Source organism: Cebidichthys violaceus, unplaced genomic scaffold, assembly GCF_023349555.1.
Source record: "Cebidichthys violaceus isolate CVI_PGR_0920_01 unplaced genomic scaffold, fCebVio1.0.p SCAF_23, whole genome shotgun sequence".
In the NCBI taxonomy this organism is placed as follows: domain Eukaryota; kingdom Metazoa; phylum Chordata; class Actinopteri; order Perciformes; family Stichaeidae; genus Cebidichthys; species Cebidichthys violaceus.
In genome coordinates, this window is record NW_027176406.1 from 5,291,110 (window position 1) to 5,313,691 (window position 22,582).

At 39.0% G+C, this 22,582-nt stretch overlaps 2 protein-coding genes across 2 annotated transcripts; both read right to left on the reverse strand.

Annotated features, from left to right (window-relative positions):
• Window positions 1-2,221: 2,221 nt before the first annotated feature.
• On the reverse strand, window positions 2,222-12,810 carry stxbp2 (syntaxin binding protein 2). The gene is made up of 19 exons (XM_068718643.1): window positions 12,729-12,810; window positions 10,292-10,341; window positions 10,128-10,209; window positions 9,612-9,688; window positions 9,429-9,504; window positions 9,113-9,216; window positions 8,516-8,664; window positions 8,351-8,435; window positions 7,657-7,787; window positions 7,429-7,536; window positions 6,908-6,965; window positions 6,723-6,788; window positions 6,268-6,348; window positions 4,864-5,005; window positions 4,570-4,676; window positions 4,386-4,484; window positions 4,207-4,292; window positions 2,989-3,149; window positions 2,222-2,891 (listed from the first exon to the last, which is right to left on the reverse strand). The coding sequence occupies exons 1-19, from the start codon at window positions 12,763-12,765 to the stop codon at window positions 2,812-2,814; spliced, it is 1,779 nt and encodes a 592-aa protein (XP_068574744.1). The 5' UTR covers window positions 12,766-12,810; the 3' UTR covers window positions 2,222-2,811.
• Window positions 12,811-15,238: 2,428 nt separating this feature from the next.
• On the reverse strand, window positions 15,239-16,897 carry pet100 (PET100 cytochrome c oxidase chaperone). The gene is made up of 4 exons (XM_068718987.1): window positions 16,789-16,897; window positions 16,538-16,624; window positions 16,407-16,439; window positions 15,239-16,223 (listed from the first exon to the last, which is right to left on the reverse strand). The coding sequence occupies exons 1-4, from the start codon at window positions 16,813-16,815 to the stop codon at window positions 16,134-16,136; spliced, it is 237 nt and encodes a 78-aa protein (XP_068575088.1). The 5' UTR covers window positions 16,816-16,897; the 3' UTR covers window positions 15,239-16,133.
• Window positions 16,898-22,582: the final 5,685 nt, after the last annotated feature.

Genomic DNA, 22,582 nt, shown 5'->3' on the forward strand with positions numbered 1-22,582 from the left:
GCGTCCACGCTGGCCATGGCTGATTACACTCATGAAATTCTGTTGTTCATCAACATCAGGTAATTCTTCCTATTGGGCAAATACATTTAGATTAAGATTTGACCAAAATAAGGATGAACAACATTTAATAATGCATACAACATTGTCAAAGAGGCCAGTGGAAACCTGCAATCATTAAACAACAAGAATGACACAGAAGGACAGAACAGACTATCGTAGAATTAGTGCAGTCATGCTCAGAGCGAACCTGTGATTGGTTGTCTGGTATCAGCAGATGCTTCCTGTTTCTATCTGGAGTACTCTCTGTCACAGAAATCTGAGGTGCAGAGCCATGATGGTTATTGCTCCTCCGGTCCTGAGAAAACAAGTCACATTTGAGGTAGACTTCAGTCATTTACTAATCCCACTAGCTGTGCAGGTGCATGCACCTAGCCCTTTACAACCTATAGTCTAGTACCTGGTAGTTAAACCCTGGCAATGACACTTGCAGTTCGTCAAGGTGTTTCCCCCCATAGCTTGAACCTGTGGGGAGTAGGGGTGAAACAATCAACAATCTACAAAAGGACACATACAATGCAAATAGTATCTTTGTGTCTTCTGTCCCAACCTGCAGGTGTGGTTTTGATTTGTCCAGTTTTAACAGGACTAAGGGAGCAACGCTGTTCTTCCATTCGTCCACGCTGTGAGTAACTCATTATGTTGAGGATCTGATCATTTCCTGGGGCTTCCTGTTGAACATCAGCCAGAAGGAAAAGCAAATAACGTGAACTAACACAACTTTGATTGTTCTAAACCATTTTTGTCTCATTTCCCAAATCTTAACATGAAGTAATTATTCTTAAAAGATCATTTTTTTTCACTCTCTCACAGTAATAGTCATGGAACCCATGATGGGGACCAATGCAAAATGTGAAAGTAATATCAATTTTTTTACATAGCAAACAAATAAAATACCATGTAGAAGAATAAATATGATAGCTTAATAGGTTTGCTTCTTTTGGTCACTTATGAGAATTAAACACCACTCTGTACACAAATAATTAAAAGATACTTAATGCCATTCTATACAATTAGAACCAAAATATCAGACAACAAGGCATCAAAACAAAGTGGCAAAGTGTACACAAATTTACAGTCATGGGAATGAATGTTTGGCTACAAAGGTCTTACCAGCACAGTGTCGGTAGCTTCTGATTTTGAGTCCACTTTAGCAGCTGCCATCACAGAAAATAATACAAAAAAAGGGATAGTGTCCCCTACTGAAAACAAGATAAAATGTGAAACAGTACAGAAAGTTACACAAAAATACTTGCAGTAAGTGATGAAGAACCCATTCAATACTTCATGTATCTCTTTTATGTGCACTGGAAATGAAGATCCTGAATGATGCTACTCCAAATGTGTACTGAATAAGGCTTGGTGGAAAGCTTTTAAAAAGAGTTACGTCCTGAGTATTAACCCATTGTCATTAATACCCAAGCCAGTGCCCTGATCGTAATAGTACCATCTGTAATCCCAGATGAAAACATAATCCTCAACATGGTGAGGGATGATCTTTTTCACCGGTAGGTGTACATATTCTCCGTTCTGACCTAACCCCATACTTAAACCCCACATTTTAAATATATGTTGCATGTAGGCATATTTCCAGGTTGTGACATTGAGATTAACAAAACTGGCACTGCTGTGAAATTTTTTTTTAAAAAAATTCTAACTCAAATCCTGTATACAAATATATTAAAAAAATAGTCATATACTGTATGATATACTGGTAAAAAGGATCAAATGATACATTACCTTGTACTTAAACATGAAGAGTGATTAACGGAACAATAAAGTATCAAAATACTTGTTGGTCAAAGCTGTTAAAATGTTTAGTTATAACGAGGACTGAAAATGTTCTGCCCACATTGATCACATAATATATAGGGTACATTCAAATTAGAGACGTTCTAGTATATTCTGCTGACGTTAAGGATAATAGGATAGCATGTTAGAGGTGGTTTAATAGCGTCAAAAGACGTCCACAATGATTTAAAACTATTCTGAGCATGGAAGTTTATTCTGAGCATGGAAGTTTATTCTTCGCATTGGGATCAGCATGTGGGACAAAGTTATAAAGTGGACAATGATTTGAGATTATTGTGTCACTTTTTTTTTTTTTTTTTTTTTAAATGTATGCTGACTGAACTTCCACTGGAACACTATGCATAAGACACAATTTCAAGTGAATATCAAGTTTCTTTTATTACTATTTTTTAACAACAAAGAAACAAACACCCACCACACTTGTTCCAAGCAATATATTAAAGCATATGGTAACTGTGCAAAACGAGGGAACAGAAAAAAAAAAAAAAAAGTATTCCATAATTAATGTCACTGAATATACGTTACATACTTCTATTGGCTTATATACATCCACATTAGACCGGATACGATTTTTGTTGTGATATGATCCAGTTTTAAGGAAATTATGACATTTTTAAGTACAAAATAAGGAAAATCTAATATATATTTAGTAACAAAAATAACAATTTGAATGTGAATAGTAAAATAATCAAGATAGTATTAATGTCTAATTAAATATTTTAATACAATTTCAATCACAGCAGTATACAGAGCCCAATTCACAACAAAAAATAAAAAGATCATTCTAAAACAAAATAAAGAATCACAAATGTTTCCTTCCATGGCTACATTTAAGATTTTCTCCTCATGTTTCACTTCAGACAACAGAGATGCTGTGACAGAAGACCATGAAGGACTAAACCCTTATTCCAGTGTGCTCTACCCTGTTCAGGATCTCACCATCTAACAGTCAGGATTAGGAACTTGGTCCAGACTCTTCAGGTCATTAAGGAAGCTGGTAGGAGTCAGGATGTGAGAAGACCCTGTCAAGGAGAAAGTAATATTTATAATAAAAGAGGACTTCTTGAATGCTGCATTTTTGGGACAAAAATCGTGGCCTGCTCAACAGCGATTGCTTACCAATCAGCACTTCCCATTTCCCATCAGTGGCTCGAGTAACTTCGTAGGCAGAGCGCATCTCTGAATGCGACAGCCCACCAATCAGAAATATAATAAGTCGAGGGCCAGAGCGATATTCTGTTGGAGATTTATTTTTGTGCCAGTGTCCAAAACGTGCGCTGCTGTAAAAGGAATTAAAACAACAATTGAGCAACAAGTAACTTTACTAAAGCTAAAGGCTAAGCAGCCAGTTTCATTACACGGAAATGATCCATCAATAATCATACCCAATTTGAATAATAGCAAGTACTTTTATACTGTATTCACATGAAATTGGCAAAAAGCAAAACGCTCATCAATTAAAATCATTTGAGGATGTGAAAGGAATAAGTATTGCATGTATATGTTGTTGTAAAGCTTTGCTTACTACCTCTGCTAATCAGTTTCATAATGTAACAAAAGAGATCAAATTAAACTATTTTTCAACGGTCATGTCCAGTTATATATAGCCATATTGCGTTAACATTATTGACTACTCAGTTTTAATTCTGCACTTTGCTAAAAAGGAAGGGGACAAGCATTGTGCATTATGCAGATTATAAGTGAACCCAGATAGGAATTGCCTGGGGGATTATAAAGTATTCAAAACAAAACTGGCTTAATTTCTTTTTCTCCTTGATTCACTTCATCACAAGCTTGGCTTTAACTCAGTTACAGGGATAAAAGCTTTTATTTGACAACATTAATCTGTCTGCTACCCCAGTTAATATCGTTGTTGCTTTAAAAAAAAAAAAGTACAATTACCGCCCTGCAGTTGTATGCCTCTGCAAACCAGTCATGTTGCAATTTACATCCATGTCCGTCCAAAATGTCATTGTTTCATCATTTTATCTTATTAGACATTTGTGCAAAATTATCATAATTATCATATAAATTCTTGAGTTATGGCCAAAAACTTGTTTTGTAAGGTCACAGAGACCTTTGCCCACCAAATTATTGTAAGTTTATCCTTGAGTGAAAAATGACAGGAATAGAGACCCACAAAGCCAAATAATAAATTGAACTAAACTAATGAACGAATATCACCTTGGAACATAAGGGAAAAAAGGCACATTTCAAAATGTTTTTGTTTCATTACTCATTAACCAATTAATTATGTTAATCATGAATTGTAATAAAGTAACAATGTGCAGTTCATATTTGATAAAAAATATCTTTTCTGTTTCCAGCAGCACCTACCTGATGGCCGTCTGAGTTGTGTTGATGGGAGCAGGGTCAGAGATGAATGGCCACTGCTTTCGGTCCAGTTTGTCCTCAATGGCATTCTGCGTTACAGAAACACAGATAGTGTACAAATCTGAGGGCGAAACTTAGCAGGTGAGCCTGCAACATCAGAAACGTGATTTGGGCTTTAATACCTCCATGACGTCTTTGATGAAGGGAACCCATCTAGAGAGCTGGTAGGTGCTCTCTGTGCGCTCCTTGCGCTCTGGCAGTGTTTTCCCAGCATTGCGGCCCTGACAAACAACATGACGCATGTAACAAATACTGAAGGGAAATTATATTTTAAAACTGCAACCGCACCGTAATCAAGACATCTACCCCAGCTATAATGTTGCAGCCCAGGTTCTGCAGGTTGGTGATGATGTTGCTGTCGGCCTGGATGTTTGCATGCTGGATGAGCTTGGCAAGGTTCTCCTCCGCGATGCCTACACGGATAACCAGATGTTTAAAAATGGTGAAGGCAATGATACCTACTTACCTCTCTGCTAATCACATTTGATCACATTTAATTCTTGTAATTAACGGTCACATACAAGAATGCTTTTGAGCACAAAAAAAAATTGGTTTTAAAATGTATTCGTTAAAATAGGAAGAGTTTTGACAAAGTCGCACCTTTTTTCTTGTGGAATATGTACAGCAGTATGATGCGGATTTTGTCATAGGCCTCAATTTCATTGTTGAGGAGAACAGGAACAATGTTCTTCATGGCATCCTTTAGAGGCTCCCCTTCTTCGTTTGCTCCCATTGCCAGGTCCTGTGGAAGACTCCCGTGTTTAAACATTAACTTCTACTACAATCTCAATTACAACTGTCAGCTGACACAGGAGGATGACTAACCTTTGAATCTTATTCAATATCTTTTTCTCTCTCTTTCATTGCAATACTATGGTTTTAACAATGTTTAGCAAGGGTCAGAGCACTATGGCTCAGAGCCTTTAAACTTCTTAAAAAGGTTCAAGTTTCTTTGATGAAAGACACCTTTCAGATCCTAGATTGCAGCGAAAACCTCCAGAGTTGCATTTGTAAAAAATATGTCAAAAATAATGACAAATTTTGGCTACTTGACTTTGCTTATACTATTATCCTAGGCACCGTGTGACCTCCCTTAAAACTATTGTGAAGCTTTATGATGAATTTGGACTAAGCCTCGTTAACGCCAATCAATAACGAAACATTTTGTGAGCAACTGAAACTAGAGAGCGGCTACATAGAGAGCACATAAAAATAGAGCACATTGTTTTGGATACACCGCTACACACAGACATTTGTATTGGGTTGCCCAAACAATGTAGAGCACTAAAACAAATGGCAGCTGACAAGGAGCTGTTGCTGGTTGGATCACACTGTCCATCTTTGAGCCAAAACATGCCCATTGGATTAAAGAGGCAGCTTTCAGACATGCTGACACTCCATTAGTGCAGTTGAGTGATTCACTCATTTAAAAAGGGCCCATTAACACTTGCCTGTCATAATGCCACAACCATGCATCGCTTAACATTTCCTGTGTGCTTTGGACTCATCTGATACGGGACTAAATGTGGCAGAATACATCCCCTCAGAGAGACAAAGCATGGCTGGCTTATACAAACGACACACTGGGGTTTGGTCTGGACCGTGGCTTTATCCCAAAGCTCATGTTGATGGAGGGATTTCCACATTACCAAGTAGTGCATGTGTTATTAAATGCCTTTACAGTAATGACATAACAGCTTCTTCTGCAGATATAAATGGATGTTGACGTCCGGTCCCAAGCTTCTTATGCACTATTACGATTCTACATTAAAATATCACAAGACCAGTGGAACTATAAATAAAGACGCCATAACGCTGAGGTCACTTTGCGTGGAGAGTGAGTGAGACACTTAGTTGATCCCCTGTGATATAAAAACTACAGATTGTCAGGTTGTTTTGCCAACAACAGCGCATGAGATGACAAATTACAAGAAATTTAAACTTGACCTTTACAGTAAAAGTAAAAACATTCCATTCCAATTATGCAACCAAAAGATTACTGACCTGTTCCACTTCACAAAGCTTATCAAGAGAGGCCTTGAATGTCTTCATACATGCTTCGGCTAGGTGCAAGTGAGTAGAGTACTGTGAATGAAAATTAATTAGGATTATTGTGAATGAATTAATTTGTGGTTATAATCGCATGATATATAAAACCTATAAAACATTTTTCTTAAAGCTACAGGCAAGACTGACAACTCTGATGGGAGACTTTCTGGAGCTACTCCAGAGATTCTTGACATGTTGGACCATCAATGTTTGGGCAAATTAACTACAATGTGGGCAACATTTAAGTTAAGACTTGTTTAAACTAACTGTTCAATTTACTGTCAGAAGTGTCTCCTAATACAATATGTTCAAAATCCTGAAAGTACAGTACAGAGTACTCGCTTTACAATAGAAACATGGTCATTAGATGATAATATTAATAGTGAAGAGTTTATCTTTATCCCACTCACCATGCTCAGCTCCTTTTGGTACTGGGGCATCTTCTTTAACATCTGAGAGAGATCTTTTATGTTGGCCTGGGATGCAAAACATTTTTTATTAAAAATGGCATTATAACATAAAAGTTGTCTTCATCTTGTATCATGGACATCTGTAATAATAACTGGACCAAAACCAAAACTGCATGAGCACTCACATTGTCGGTGCACATTCTCTTGCTCTGGCAAAAGGTGCGAAGAAGCTCCGTCACTTTCCTGCAACAACAGGTTTTGAAAATGATTAGTCGCCTTACGCAGGAGTACGTTTAAACAGTAATAAAATATTACTGAGCAACCAAAATGCAATCTAGTTAGATTTTTGATTTAAATACCTTACAGGGTCAACATGTTACCTTTTATATACAGTAAACATGCATAGACAGACATCCCCACAGACATTCCACTAACTTTTGTGTTTAAACAAAAAAAAAAAAAAAAAGAAGAAGCAAAATGTATGGGCTTCAATATGCTTATTACAGATAATTTAATTATTTTAATTTCTCTCCACTTAATATGACGCTGCTATTTAATTTCATTTATTGGCATAGTATAGTGTAGAATTTCTAACTTTTCAGAAAGCAAAGTGTGTGTTTTCAGTTGGAGAAAGCAATGACCAGAGCTTGTTGGGAAGGATGACATTAACATTAGAGATACTTTAATCTAGTTGTGACAGACTTACTTAGTGACGTCAGCAATGTGCATATGTCTGAGCTGAACCCAGAGCTCGTCATCTTCGTCCAATAACACTTCTCTGTCATTTGAATTCCCAATGCCGGTTGACTGATAACTGAAAACGAGTACACGCATACAACACGATTAACGATGGAGAAACGACACGCCCAGGACAGCACAGTGATCTGGCGGAGCAAATGAGCAGCAGTCTATATGTAATACGATGCTCACTCACGTGTAGATATCCTGTTTGATATCTAGCAAGTCGTGGGCCATTGCCTGGAAGGTCAACTCATGCAGAATAGGCGAGATGGGATCAAACCCACGATCAACAATCAGTAGCTGGGATCGCGCCTTATCTGGACCCTAAAACCAATGAACATAAGGGATATCATTTCAGATAAACCAAAGATTTGATCCACAAATGCATAATAAAAGAGGATCTAGTCGACAGTATGCATGAAATACGAGGCCCTTCATTATCTTTTTGTAACTCCGTCATGCAGCAAAAGTCTCGTCAGCTTTTATCAATAAGAGTTAGAAAATTAGAAAAGAGAATACTTAGACAGCACAGCCATTGTTATGCACTTCAGATGCATGGGGGCAAAAAGAAAACAGTAATACATGCCTGTTAAGACCCATCTCAGGATTAAGGAATTGTCAGCTAAGAAAACAGAAAAGGAAAAGGGAAAAAGGTCCAGCAAAGCGTGAGAAAAACACAGGAATTAAAACCCAGAAACCAAAGAAACATCCTCAGCCTGTGAAGGTGAAGAGCTGCCGAATCTCAAAGGAAGTCTATTTTCTGATGCAGAAAAGTTGGTTTAGCAGGAAGAAAAAAAAGAAACTTAAGAATTTAGAATACAAGAATTATAATAATACAGTAGAGCACATAGGAATTGTTGTGGATGGTGATGGAAGTAGTTCCTAACCTCTCCCATGCTTGGGTTGTCAGCTTTGTGAGCAGTAAGGCGCTGGTAGACCTCATCCGCCAGTCTAGCATTCTCCTCTGGTCCCCTTAGAGAGATACCAACAAGTGAATCAGCAAATTCTGTGAAAAGTTACTTTTAATTGACTTTTGTGAAAGGTTTTCCTACTTGCGGTAACGGATTGCAGGGTACTCCTTCAGTGTATCACACAGGGTGGCGATCTGCTCTGCCAGATTTTCCATCATTTTGTCTTTTTTTTCATTTGGCTCAGAACTGTAGAAGGAGTACAGGGAGTTTGGATCATCCAGGGAGAATACCTGCAGGGGTGAGAGGGGTTGGGGTTTGCTTCAATTTAAGCACATCATTTACGTTTACAACAATCAAGCTGCAATATATATATTTTTACATTACCAACGGAAAGAAATGAGGAAATGATGAAATGTGTCACTCTTAAGTAATACACCCACAGCTCTAGGGGAGCATTTACTCGTTTGTTTCACTCTTAACTCGTAAAAAAGCTCTGATAAAACCACTTTATGCTAGCTGCCCATTCAAAAATCAACCCTGGTGGTAAAACCCACCAAACATCACACAGAAAACACTAGTGACTAGCTGTTGAACAAAATGGATTTAGCATTTAGCAGCTAGCCAGATCATTTTCTCAGGAGCTGTCGGTCACAAAAACACAAGTAAAACAAAAGTGATTAAAGAACAATGTGGCCAAAAGAATTAAGTTGGTTCAAGTAAAGAGGGGATAATTCCTACCTGAGACTCATACGGCAGGAAAGCAACATTGATCTCTTTTAAAGTCTTGACAACCTTGGAGACTCTGGATCTCCCAATCTCGGCAAAGAGACCATCTGGACAAGCTATGGAAGCAAACATCAATAAATAACTTAGAAATGGCAATATGGTAATGTAAGTATTCAGTATATTTTGAAACTTTAAATGTTTTGCACAGCACTTTTGAAAATAGCTGACCAATAAATATGTTTCTTATAGGTTTAAGCTGTTTTTCACAGAATTTCACCGAAATGAAATGAATGATGAACATGCACACAGTACACACAGACAATCTTACTATCAGTGAAGAAGATGTGTGCTGCTTTGTAAGTAAAGGCAGCGTCTTTGAAGTCATTAATGAGAGCACGAACCGACTGCAATTGAAAACAAATTTTGTTTAAAATTTTAGGATAATGACAAAAATCACAAAGAACACAGAAGATCTTGTTGATGGAACTCTGAGGAAGAGAAAACAGCTGACCTTCTCCACGGGGGAAATCAAATAAATGGCCTCCAAGCTAGAGATGGGCTCCCTGCGTTTATTGATGTCCTCCACAACTGAAAAGGATAAAACAGAGGATTTTTATTCAATCTAAACAGACTTGATCAATATGCAACTGCAAATAAAACCCCATCATCTTGTAAAGGGAAAAAACAAAATCAGTGAGTGTTGGCATATCAATCTCCCATAGGAAATTCATACATTTGGTGCTTCTTTTAATAAGGCTGGTGAGATTTTTTCATTTTTTTTATCAAATAAATCAGTGACCATTCATGCACTGGGGACAATGGACATTTATAACTTAAGAAATACTTTGGCATCCATTTGTATGTGACAAGACAGCTATAAATATCCCACGATTGCTCTATGACAGTTTGAAGAGGTTGGCAAAAATTAAGAAAGTGTACTGATATCCGTTATTTTTTCAAAAGTTTGATCCCTCATGTATGCAACTGATCCACAGGATGCAAGACCGTTAATTATCTGCATACTTACTGGTCACCCCCTCTGCCAAAATGTCTGACATCTTGCAGCAAGAGGACAGAATTCGCATGCTCATGTGATCCACGATGAGAACCTGGAGAAACACGAGATAAACAGGTTAGAAATTCAGAAGACAAAATCTGGGGATTTCTTCATTCCTATTGAGCAACTGTTACCTTCCATTCTCCGTCCTTCTTTACACTCTTTATGACCCCACTGAGGATTTCTGTAGAAGAATTAAATTAAATGTATGGTTACAAAACAATCAATCATTTGAAAACCTTTCTTGCTCCGCACAAAAAAGGTTTAGGTGAATTTTAGCAACGACTCCAATATGGAAATATCTGGCAACGCGGTTTGTAAAACAGAACTGACACAACACCATAATAATCACTTCTGTGATACCTATAATATGCAGTGACTCCCCTTTTTGTTACAGCATCCATTTATAATTTATACACTTCATTTTTGGGAATATTCTTCTTTACTTGTAGACAAAGAGTGACATTTAATATATTGCGGATCAGTGGTTAAAGAGTAAAAAATACACGTGTTAATTGAAATGTTGTCTTTTTCTGCCTACAGTCACTGTAAGGAGATACAAGCGAGTGAAATATCAATTTGAAATGTTGTGACATTTCTTATATTAACCCAATGCAAAGGGTTAAAGGTTGGCTGTGTGTGTCTAAAACTCTCTTGACCAGGAACCAGGAACTTTCTTTACACAAACCCATATGGAGTACTTGTATTTACCAACTCAGTCAGTTTGGTGCAACTTCCTTATGTGATATTGTTGTGATTACAGTGTACGAAGATCAGACAAAAGCATAGTTGTTCCAGTGACTTCATAGGCACAACAGCTGAGGTGTGGCACTCCCCGTGAAACCAAGTGTGAGGGTTTACTGCAGTGCTTCATTATGAAAGTGGGCCATATTGCCCAAAATGCTCTGAAATAAAACATACAGAGCAAAGGTGCTATTCCACAAAACAAAATCAATTAGTCATTAGTGTGAATTAGTCATTGTTACACTACACCTAAGATCATTGTAATCATTACGTTATAAATTGTTTCCACAAATAGATTGGTAAAGTTTCTGAATATTTCAGTGGATACATATTTGATTCTGGGTCAGGACTGCTGATATAGGCATAACAATAATCTAGTCTGCACCAATTTACATTCAACGACAGAACTGTCTGTCAGGACCACGAGGAAAATGAATCACTGACAAAGGTTGTGTCATGCCCAACCCATTTCCAAACAGGCAACTGGAAAAGATGACTACTGGAAACTGGGGCCTTCCACCTCAAAGCAGACCATCAAATCATTTTAGCACTCTTAATCTTACCCTATATATTTGTTCCTCTTTAAAATATCTGCATGCATAATTACCAGGCCTCAGCCCATCTTGCCTCTTACAGAATGCTGTTATTTGACTTTATTCTGTCACTGCTCTTTTAGTTTATGACTTGCAGTGACATATCTTATTTGGCGGACAACAATATTTCCAAGCATTAGATCAAGCGCATAATATCTGTCCACATGCCACCGTTACAGCAGCGGTTGCAGATTTCCTAAGCCCAGGCCCAGCATCACAAACATGTGTTTTATACTCAAATCAGTTGCAATCAAAAAATAATGAAACAAGCTCCAAAACTCAGTTACAAATGGGCTTAGAATGAACAAATAGCAAGTCATCATTGGTCTGATCTGTGAGTCCTGGGTCAGAGTTACTTGTATTACTAGGGCACAATTGAAGATTTTAGCAATTCTGTGTGACAGGTTTGTTCACGCTACACTTCTCCCTTTGACATAATGAAACGGTTGCATCAGTGATCAAAGAAATTAGCCTTTAAACAGTAGGAGTTGTTTAAAACAACTGAACCCCTTAATGCAAATACTTATAATGTTATACAAACGTATATAATGTTAAATATCCATTACAATTACATAACTATTTGTCTTTGTAGAGATTTGCGGATATACAAAGTCTTCATTAATCATTATTATATCAAAATGTAAGAGATACTTTAAAAGCACAATTCATTATATGACGTTATTGAAACAATAGTTAGGCTTTTTGTAAAAACGAAATAAGTTGATATTGAAATATTAGTTACTTTAAAAACTTTTTGTAACAACAGTTCAGATTTTATCGAAGTTTAATTACGTACAACACGATTTTTTTAGGGCTGATTTAACGTTAGTCCTTCTCAAGTGAAGTTACCGGACTTCCTCTTTGGGTTGACTAGCTAATCTTAGCTCATATTTAGGACTGTCACGACAATGCTCACAACATCGTCAGTCACTGACGCAGTCGATTTTTACATCCGCCAACAACAAACTATTTCTCCTCGGCTAATGGTGTTACCAACACTAGCAACACAGTACGAATGTGTATCAATGGCTTGCTTATCGGTGACATCATGTCCTTAGGTAGTGTTAGCATTGTATTTGTGACTGGAACAGGAAGAGACCAGCAGTATCTCTGATAAAGGTTTAGCGTCAATTCATCGAGATCCTTCGAGACAAATCCAATTAACAACCCGTGTATTTTAGTTGTAATAAACTTCTGAAAGTGAATACAGCGATTAAACGAATGTATAACTTACTTTCTCCAACTACCGCCTTCAGCCCACTCGGTGCCATCTTGACAGCAACCTGTTGGCTCGTTGGTCGGTCACTTCCTTGTTGTTAAAGCCTGTATGGTTCGACGGCACAGGCTTCAACAGTGAAATGTTGCCCTCTATTGCCTGATACTACTATTGCATGAACACGTCTCATACACTTAATCCCAAATGTTGTGCAGTAACCTGGTTGAAACAAATATCGGTTAAGCTACATTAATTACATTTGTATTTAGATTTGAATCAAGCCTTTGCAATTCCTGGCTTTTTCTTAATATTAATTTCAACTAGTAGCCACTGCTATCATCACAAAATACTACTGACTTCCATAATGAATGGCAGTCATGAAAAAAGAAACAGCTGCAAGAAAGAAACGCACACTCTCTTTTACCAGTGCCTCGGGAGACCGACTGTGAGATATCCAACAGGCCAATCTTTTATTGCTAAATATGTTTGAGAGTATCATTTGATGAGCCTTGGGGGGACACATCATCACTTCAACATGATGGATGTGAAATAAATTCAGCAGCAGACACATCCAAAACTTAAAAGTGTCTGGACAAGCCAAGCATGGCCCTCTCCCATATTTATATTTGTGAGATCACAAGATAGATGTGCTGGTCCAAAAGGGTCATGGTGTAATTTTCAGTTTTATACTTCGTATTCAACATGCTTTATGAATTGTTATTCTTTAAGGCATTGCCTTGTGACTGTTTCTTTTGCACTCCAACCATGCACATAGTTGTTGTGACATTCTGGGCAAAATGATCAGATAAGTGGAGTTGCACAATGAATAGCACTGTAGTATCATATGATATGTCATGGCACCATCATTCCACTTCATATAGGGTGTTAAATCAGAAACTGTTTATTGCCAAGTACGTTACACATACAAGGAATTTGGCTTGGTGATTGGTGCATAACAATAAACACAGTGTAATAGTATAATTTAAAAAATATGAACATTTACAATAAAATATGGTAAACAAACAAACAAATAAGAGTATGTTAAAACAGGTATGTTATTAAAATGTCATGTGTTTATTAAAAGAGAAAAGTTGTGCAAGGGTGTGTAACTGTGAGAAATTGTCCTGGGGATGTAGGTATGTGAGTCAGTGGGGGGTCCCGGGCTTTATTGATAAGCCCGACTGCAGATGGGACTGCAGATTTTTCTGCTGTGAGGTCTTGGTCCGGATGGACCGCAGCCTCCTGCCAGAGGGAAGGGACTCTAAGAGTTTGTGTCCAGGATGAGAGGTGTTGGCTACAATTTTTCTTGCCTCTGAGTCCTGGAGGCGAACAAGTCGTGGATGGATGGCAGATTGCAGCCAATCACCCACTCAGCAGAGCGAATGATACGCTGCAGTCTGCCCTTGTCCTTGGCAATGCCTGCAGTGTACCAGGCGGTGATGGAGGAGCAGAGGATAGACTCAATGATGGCAGAGTAGAAATGCACCATCGTTGCCTTTGACAGGTTGAGCTTCTTCAGCTGCCTCAGGAAGTACATCCTCTTCTGAGCCTTATTTGTGATGGAGCTGATGTTAAGCACTTGAAGTCCTGGGTTATGGTGGAGCCCAGGAAGCGGAAGGACTCCACATAGTCAAAGAGGGGCAGGTGGGGCTACGTTCTTGCAGAAATCCACAACCATCTCCACTGTCTATAGAGCGTTGAGCTCTAGGTTGTTTAGTCCGCACCAGGTCACCAGATGGTCGATCTCCAACCTGTAGGCGGACTCATCCCCACCAGAGATGAGTCCAATGAATGCAGTGTCATCCGCGAACTTCAGGAGCTCAACGGACTGGTGACTGGAGGTGCAGCTGTTGGTGTACAAGGAGAAGACCAGAGGGGAAAGAACACAGCCTTGGGGGGAAGCGGTGCTAATGGTCCAAGAGGCTGAGACATGTTTTCCCAGCTTCACGTGCTGCTTCCTGTCAGACAGGAAGTCTGTGATCTACTTGCAGAAGGAGTCGGGCACATGCAGCTGGGAGAGCTTGTCCTGCAGCAGAGAGGGGATGATAGTGTTGAAGGCAAAGCTGGAGTCCACCAACAGGATCCTGGCATAGGTTCCAGAGGAGTCCAGATGCTGGAGGATGAAGTGAAGGGCCATGTTGACTGCGTCATCTACAGACTTGTTGGCTCTGTAGGCAAACTGCATAATCACGTGCATAAAGTATACAGTACATGCTGTATTTTTAAAGAAAAATATAGTAATAACATTACCATACCCAGGAATTAGGGAAAATCACAATTCACTTCATTTCAGAAGTTGAGGCATTTTGAGTTATTGAAGTACATGTTTAAGACATCTATACTGTCTGCGTTGAACCAGGAGGTACATTTGGGTCACTCTCCATTTCAATGCCTCTGCAAGAGTAACTCATAAACACCTTGTTCCTACAAAAAAATATTGGCTGGTGGTCAAACCAGCTCTCTTCTGGTCACAAAGAATCTTTAACCTGAGGTTAGAGATGTGGCCATAGAATGTACAGTACATCAGATACATCTTCAACATTGACTTTAATGAAAAACAGCATTAAAATGAACTATACACATAGTCAGTGCCTATAGCGTCAAATTCCTCCATTCCCTCAACTGTTTTTATACAAACCAAGGGGATTTCATCAGGATTTTACAACAGTGATAAGCAGCAAATTAAATAATTGAATGTCATAGTATCACACAACTGAATCACCTCTGGTGCAACCAGTTCTTTTTCATCTACAATGAATGTAGAAAAAAACGATCTCACAGAAGAAAACCCGCTGCAGACTAATGAAACTTGATATTTTATTTTCGAATAAGATAACCCAGACTGTAAATCAAAGGCTAAAAGCAATAGTTGCTGTCATCTGTGCCTCTAATAAATGTATATATGAAGGGGGTAAATACTTATGCAATCAGGTAGTTCGTATTTTGTGTTTGTGCTAAATTCAAATCAGTTTATGGAGATTTTCTTTATGCTTTGGTATTAACATCTCTTTCTGTTTATCATAATCAAAAATGCTCAATTACATCCAATGTGATACAATGTTGTAAAACACAGAAAAATAAATCTACAGAGAAACTGCTCCTCACAAAATAATTTGTGAAAATTACATTAGATCAAACTGGATATATAACTAAAATAACAATTTTATGGCAATGCAATCACAGCAACTCATCGGGCATCTGAAAAGTCCTTGGTGAAAAAATAAATAATAATTCACACATGTAGATTAAAGGCATACAAGGAACGCCCAACACACATTAGGGATGTCTTAACTTCTCAAAGAGTTTCGATGTGTCATGCTCTTAATCCAGTCCCACCAGTTTTTAATTTTACCCAATAAATACTGCCAGATAATCCTCCATCAGTGGTGCTGGTAATATATGCATTTCTTCAACAAATAATCCTCAATTCTCAGACTCCATAGAAATTGCTCTTAATAGTTGCTGCTCCTTACGAAGGCGCATTCGCTCTTTGAAGTCCTCCATTTCTTTCCTCTGAAAATAAATATAACATAATCATTATCATATATGTTGCTTTACAGCCGTAGTTCTAATCAGACTTAATTACACACACACACTGCTTTGTATGGATAGTTTAAAAACAGCTAGGAAACCATACAACAATTATTAGTGGTGTTTAATATTAGCCTTAAATTAAATAAATAAATAAAAACGTACGCGCAGTCCTTCGTCAGGGGGGAAGATCTCCCTCTGGATACCATAAAAGATGTCAGCAGAGAAAGAGACATTTGTTATTACAAGAAGAGCACCGAGCCTGTGGACACAAATAAAACAGCAGCATTGCTTACCTTTCTTTTTACTATGTACTCTTCAAAATACTCTGCTTGATTTGAGATCCAGAACATGGTCACGGGAAAGGACAGGTACAGCATCATCTGCTCAAAAACAAATAGATCAGGAAGTGAGTGACTGTGGAAAACGACCACATGACCACACAGCCTAACGATAACGACTAGCGAGATATTTGTGTGATATTACATCTTAAAACCAATACATATTAAATGTCCACGGACATGGTTTTAAAACATTTGGTACTTACTCGAAACATCTCTATTTTAACGCCCATGTTGGCGTTGGCATCGGCACTGGACCCAACAACAGTGAAACGTTATCTAAACTCCAAACATCGTCAGAAGACCTTCACACTACTTCCGGGTAACTGACTCGGAAGCCACAACGCATGCGCTTGTGTTGTCAAAATATATATATACGATTGAAAATAGACACACGTATCACATTTGATATTATACATGTTTTTGCTCCTTGATAAAATAACATTTGGAGAGTTTTAAAATGTGACGCTTACTTTTGTATCGCAGCTGACCTTTGGTTAAATAAAGGCGCAGTGTCCACTGAGGGGCGCTGCAAACCATTCATTTTGTTCTGATACCATTGTCACTCTGCTTTTTAGGTACATTTTGCAATAAATACCTACAAAGCAACCTACAGTGAATGTTATCTCGTTCTACTGACCATTAATATAAAAAACATCCACAAACTTGCAAGCTGGCCAAGCTGCTGTTGATAGTATCTTTCAAATATGAAATAAAAAAACAATACAGTGGATTTATTATCAACCCAATGTGCACTGTCTGACGACTCTTTTGAACTATTTTTTGGGAAACTTGGGTTTTTATTTACTCTCATCTATTTTAGGAAGTTACATCATATCTAATTTAATCAAAAACAGTGAAAAGAAGATACCACAACGGGGTACTTTTTGGGAACAGCATTGCTTTTTTAACTTCCACTTATATTTCTGTAGCTTTGTCCCAAAATGTCATGTCGGATTTACCCAGTTTATTGCCAGTTTATTCCCAGTTATCCCGGTGCACAGATATTTTTCCTCGTCACAGTAACACGGTCTTTTACGTCCTCTACGAGGGACCTACGCGTGACGTCATCGACAACGAGAGGTGTTCAGGATCCTCGGAGAGAAAGATCCCGCGCGCCCTGGCAACCTGATAAACCCCCAGGTAAACGCCGTTGTTTCAAACATTATATCTGCCAAGTCATGTTGTCTCAGTGAAGCCGAACAAGTAAACAGCCAGAAGACACGGTTACCAACGGTGTAAAAGGTTCGAGAGGGAGCGCTGATGCCCCGGCGCCTCACCAAGACCGTTCACTTGCACGGCGGGCCTGTTCTGGCTAACTAGCTTGCTAGCTAAAGCTAGTTGGGGGCAGTTGTCTTATCAAAAGACACAATAACCGCATCTACACTGTGTGTCTATCTGACATCCCGTGCCTGTATCACACACCGCTGACCACGAATACGCTGTGAATAGACCGACTAAAGGGTGCTACGACCACTGTATCATCTAGTGCTAGTTCGCTTCGTCGACTGTCTTGTGTTGTGGGAGACGGTGACGCCGTCACGGTGATGATGGCGCACACTCAGACCGAGGCTATTTGACGAGAATGCAGCCAATAGAGCAGGTAACACATATTATAACTGTAATGTTTATCTTCCAAAGCTCGCTGTGATGATCATGAAACAATACGTCAGTATCTTCGTGCGCGTTCAGCTCCGCTATTCACACTCACTGACGTCCATTACGAAACCCGGGCAGTAATCTGTGCCCTGTGGCCTAACGTTAGGATCTTGGCTTCTCGGCGAAGATCGCTGGCCAGCAGGCATTGCTTTGCAATTTATTCACTACATTTGGGAATGATATCCATCCACACAGATGTGGTTGTGTCTGTGGTGTTCATAAGACTACTATGGGGGGGATATTACAGACGTAAAGCTGACCGGTATGTTTAAACAGACTACTCATGCAGAGGCCCGTTACTTAACTAACTGTCCCTCACAGGCGTGTAACATGTATTATTTTGACCATCGCTATAGTACTGTGTGTGCGACAGCATACGGATCTATCTCATAGCAGACAGGAGCCCACCTGCAGTCACGTGCTTGTTTGGGTAGTCTTCTTTGCCTAAAGGTGCAACAAGACTAAATCAGTTTAAAGCTTTAGTGCCACTGTTAACCTATCGTACACCTTTTTTATTTGCTATCATCCTTAAACAACATGTTGCCAGTCTATTAGGATCTGTGTTGGTAACGAGTCAAAGCCATAGGTCAGTTTTGTGATTAACTTGTCACTGATTAGGTGTAAAAGAAATGTTATCAACCTTTGTGTGTAAATAAAGAGGACCAACTGGGTTAAAGGGCAGTTACCAGGTATGCAGTTAATCAAAAAAAAAAGCTCAGAAGGTTGAGCTATTAATAACATTACCGTAAATGAAGTTGAACAACTGCACCATACGTTTTTTTTAAATAATGACTGACTTAAAGTGCTTGTAGATACTACTGGTTAGGCTTCACAGAGCTGAGCTTGTAATGACATACCTCAAAATACCAGTATGTCATGATTGTTGGTTTTTAAAACCGTTAAAACTCCCTAAAACAGTTCAGGGTGGTTTTCTTTAAATTGCCAGTCAGGATGACGTGCATGTGTGTTGCTTAGGTCTTATTTCTGGCTGTGAGTTTGGACACCATGTCCTACACTAAAGAATATACATTTCTTTTTCTCCTTGTTTTTTAAAAAAAAATGCTTTTTTGGGGTTATCTTCTCCCTGGTTTAGTTGCCATGGTAACACCATCCTTGGCCTAGTTGTGAATGACCTCTGAATGAAGCGGGAGTGTGTGTGGTCATGGAACTAAATCTGTTATATATGCTTTGTTTATCACCTTTGAGTCATTTGGCAGTAGTGTGATGAAGTCTACTACAACAATATCGCAGAACTCAGAATTTTAAGTTTTCTCTCTTCGGCCACATGAAAACAGTGTGTCTTTGTCATGTTGTGGCATGTTCGGAAAGCAATAGACAATATTCACAACTTTTCATTTTTTGTTGATCAAATTTTTAGAACCGTTAATGATGGTTCACTTTCAATGCCCATACTGAACAAAGCTAACGTCATTAGAATCAGAGAATCTAACAACAATCACTGGTTGTTGGCTTGTCTGTCGTCCATGTCATTTCCAGCGGTCGATTCTCGAAAAACAAAACAAAATGCAATACTGGGGGGGCTTGCTTTCAATAAAATTGTGTTGAAATTGTACAGATTGTCACCAATATTTTCTAGGGTTTTAGTTGGAGTGGACATTGACACGATCCAGTCGTACCCGTCATAAATCTCTACTCACAAACCTCTGTCAACACCCTGTCATGTCACACTGTTCTGTTTACATGTGCAATCACTCGTGAATGTCGCAGATCGGCGAGATCATTTTATATCTGCACATCCCTTGCAAAGTTACCGGCGTATTGATAAGCCCCGATGTTGGTGGTGTTTTTAATAGTACTTTTTAATGTTTTGATGACAAAGAGCGTCGGGCTGAGCTCCTCCAACTATACACATAGACACCAACACGCAATCTAAGCGTGGGCAGATAGGCCACTGTGGTGAAGTGAACCAGGTGAAGTGAAGGATACTCGTGTTGACGGCAACTGCGCTTGTTACTGTACGTGCAATAAAATAGTTGGCGATTAAAAAGCCAATAATTTATCCAAACATCTGTGAACATGTAAAGGAGAGTGAAACCTAATTCAATCGGCCACCGCCACTATGTTTAAAAGCTTCTTTTTTGTAAACTATAAAGCAACCAGGAGGATAGAGGTCAGGAGGAATGACTGATACTGACGGATGTCTGTGTTCTTTATGCTTTATAAACTTCACTCAGAAGTGTTTATTTTATTTACATTTTATCAGACAGAAGGTCTTGTGGGTTTAGACATTAGCTGAATAAATGTACTGAGTACTCACTCTCCTTTAGCTCTGTTTTTGGTGTCTCCCAACTCCTGAGGGGTACTACCTGGTGCTTTTGTTGCTAATTGCTTGACTATTTTCTCCAGGTGTTTTCTAACTTTGTCTTTTATTTGAAGCTGAGCAGGAAATGTGTTGTGTTTTTTTTTAAATTACTTTCGCTGAAAACAGCTGCCTGCAGTGGCCAAAACGACGTTGTTAAAGTAGTAACAGTGAATAAAAACTGTAAGGTTTGATATTGGAAAAAACTGACACTGCAATTTTTTCCTTTGATTTTGTGGTATTGAAAATGAAGGAATAGCCACCCTAAATTACGTAGGCTACATTTTAAACAAAGCGTTTAATCCAACGGGCAGATGCGCCTGCTCTCTGAGAGCAGACGGTCAAAACATGTAATATATACAGTATATTACTCTTCTTCTCTGGACTGCCGCCACAACATTCAGGAAGGTTTCTCGTAGACTGCAGCTGTAGGGTGCGAGCAGCGGCATGGCGGCTCCCCAAAAGCGAAGCCAAAACATCTCTACCGTCAGCAGGTGGCTGGTAGTTAGGTTAGGCAGCACTCGATTTGATGTGCAGCTGAGTGTTATCGCAGGCGATAGTCTTCATTTAATTATGGGAAGCCAAAGTCGTGTCGTAATATTCGACTATAGTGCAGCCTAGGTCACCATGCTAGGACAAGTCCCTGATGTGCTTTGAGTTATAGCTTCTAAAATGCATAGTGTGAAGTTGCTCAAGGAGTACTCCAGTGAATTAGTACAGTATGGCACTAAAATAAAGCTGAGGACTCAAAACAGACTGTTTAAAAGATAATGGTCAAAAAAATACAGGCAGAGATATCCTGACTTTTAGTCTCTAGCATGGTTCAAGCTTTCTTTCAGAACTACAGAAGCATTACTCGTTAGATTCTGTTAATTCTCAAATGACTAAAAGGCTTTTGTTATTACTACGTAATCTCCACCCATCTCCTATCTATTGTTTTTTTTCCTCACAAAACTGAATATATAAGTGCGTGCTACACCATGTCAAGTTGGCAGATTGCCTGTTTTCTCCACTGTGTCCCTGTAGACTTCAGCTTCTCCGGTGCTCTGATGATTAATGGAAGTGCCTCAGACTTTCTCGCAGAGTCTCGTCTCTGTGTGCACTTCTGCCTCTTCATCTGACCCAACCCCCAGTCTAAATGCAACCCTTTTTTCCCCTTCCTCTTGCTATCATCCCTCCCTCCCTCCCCTGTGTCTGAATGCAGTCTCCCCCCACCCTTCCAGTGACAGGGCCATCGGTTTGGCCTCCTCTGAATTGCTGTAGGTTGGAGCTTTGTCGCTTTCGCAGCTGCTGTATTGTCTTTGGGAATGGTGCATATGGCACGTGGACAGAGAACTAGGTCTGTGTGGACGTTGTCAGTGTCTGGCTGCAGCACAGATGAGCTACTTTATTTTTTGAGGGAAAACCAGCATTGTGCATTGCACTCACAAGTCACCTGAGTTGACTCTATTTTGTACTTGATGGATCTATACTTGCCTGATCTCATAGGTTATCTGACTCTGATTCAACTTGCCTCTGGTAGCATGTATATTATTAATAGCTATGTAGACATTTAATGGGGCTAGTTTGATATACTGTGGTGGATACTCAAATGCAATACTTTGTGTATCCAAAAATGGTTACTTGGTATTTAGCTGCTAAGAATTTTTAGTTTTGTGACTCATTATCGTCATATTTTTTGATATGACGATATCAAAATCGTCATATCAGACTAGTAGTTCTTTTGATTACCAATGTTGAATGCACTTATTGTAAGTCGCTTTGGATAAAAGCGTCTGCTAAATGACTGTAATGTAATGTAATGTAATTTGAAAAAAAGAGAGCTCTGTACGTGGCTACCTGGTCACTGGGATGTCCTGAACATCAATACAGGAGGGTGCTCTGGCTGAAGAAGTCATGGCGTATGGTCCCATGATTGGATCACTTCAGTTTTCTTTCATGTCCCCAGTGTGACCACCACTCTACGTTATGTCCTGAATTCAGATTATTCACGAGTTTACCTGCAGTCTTTTTACAGGATG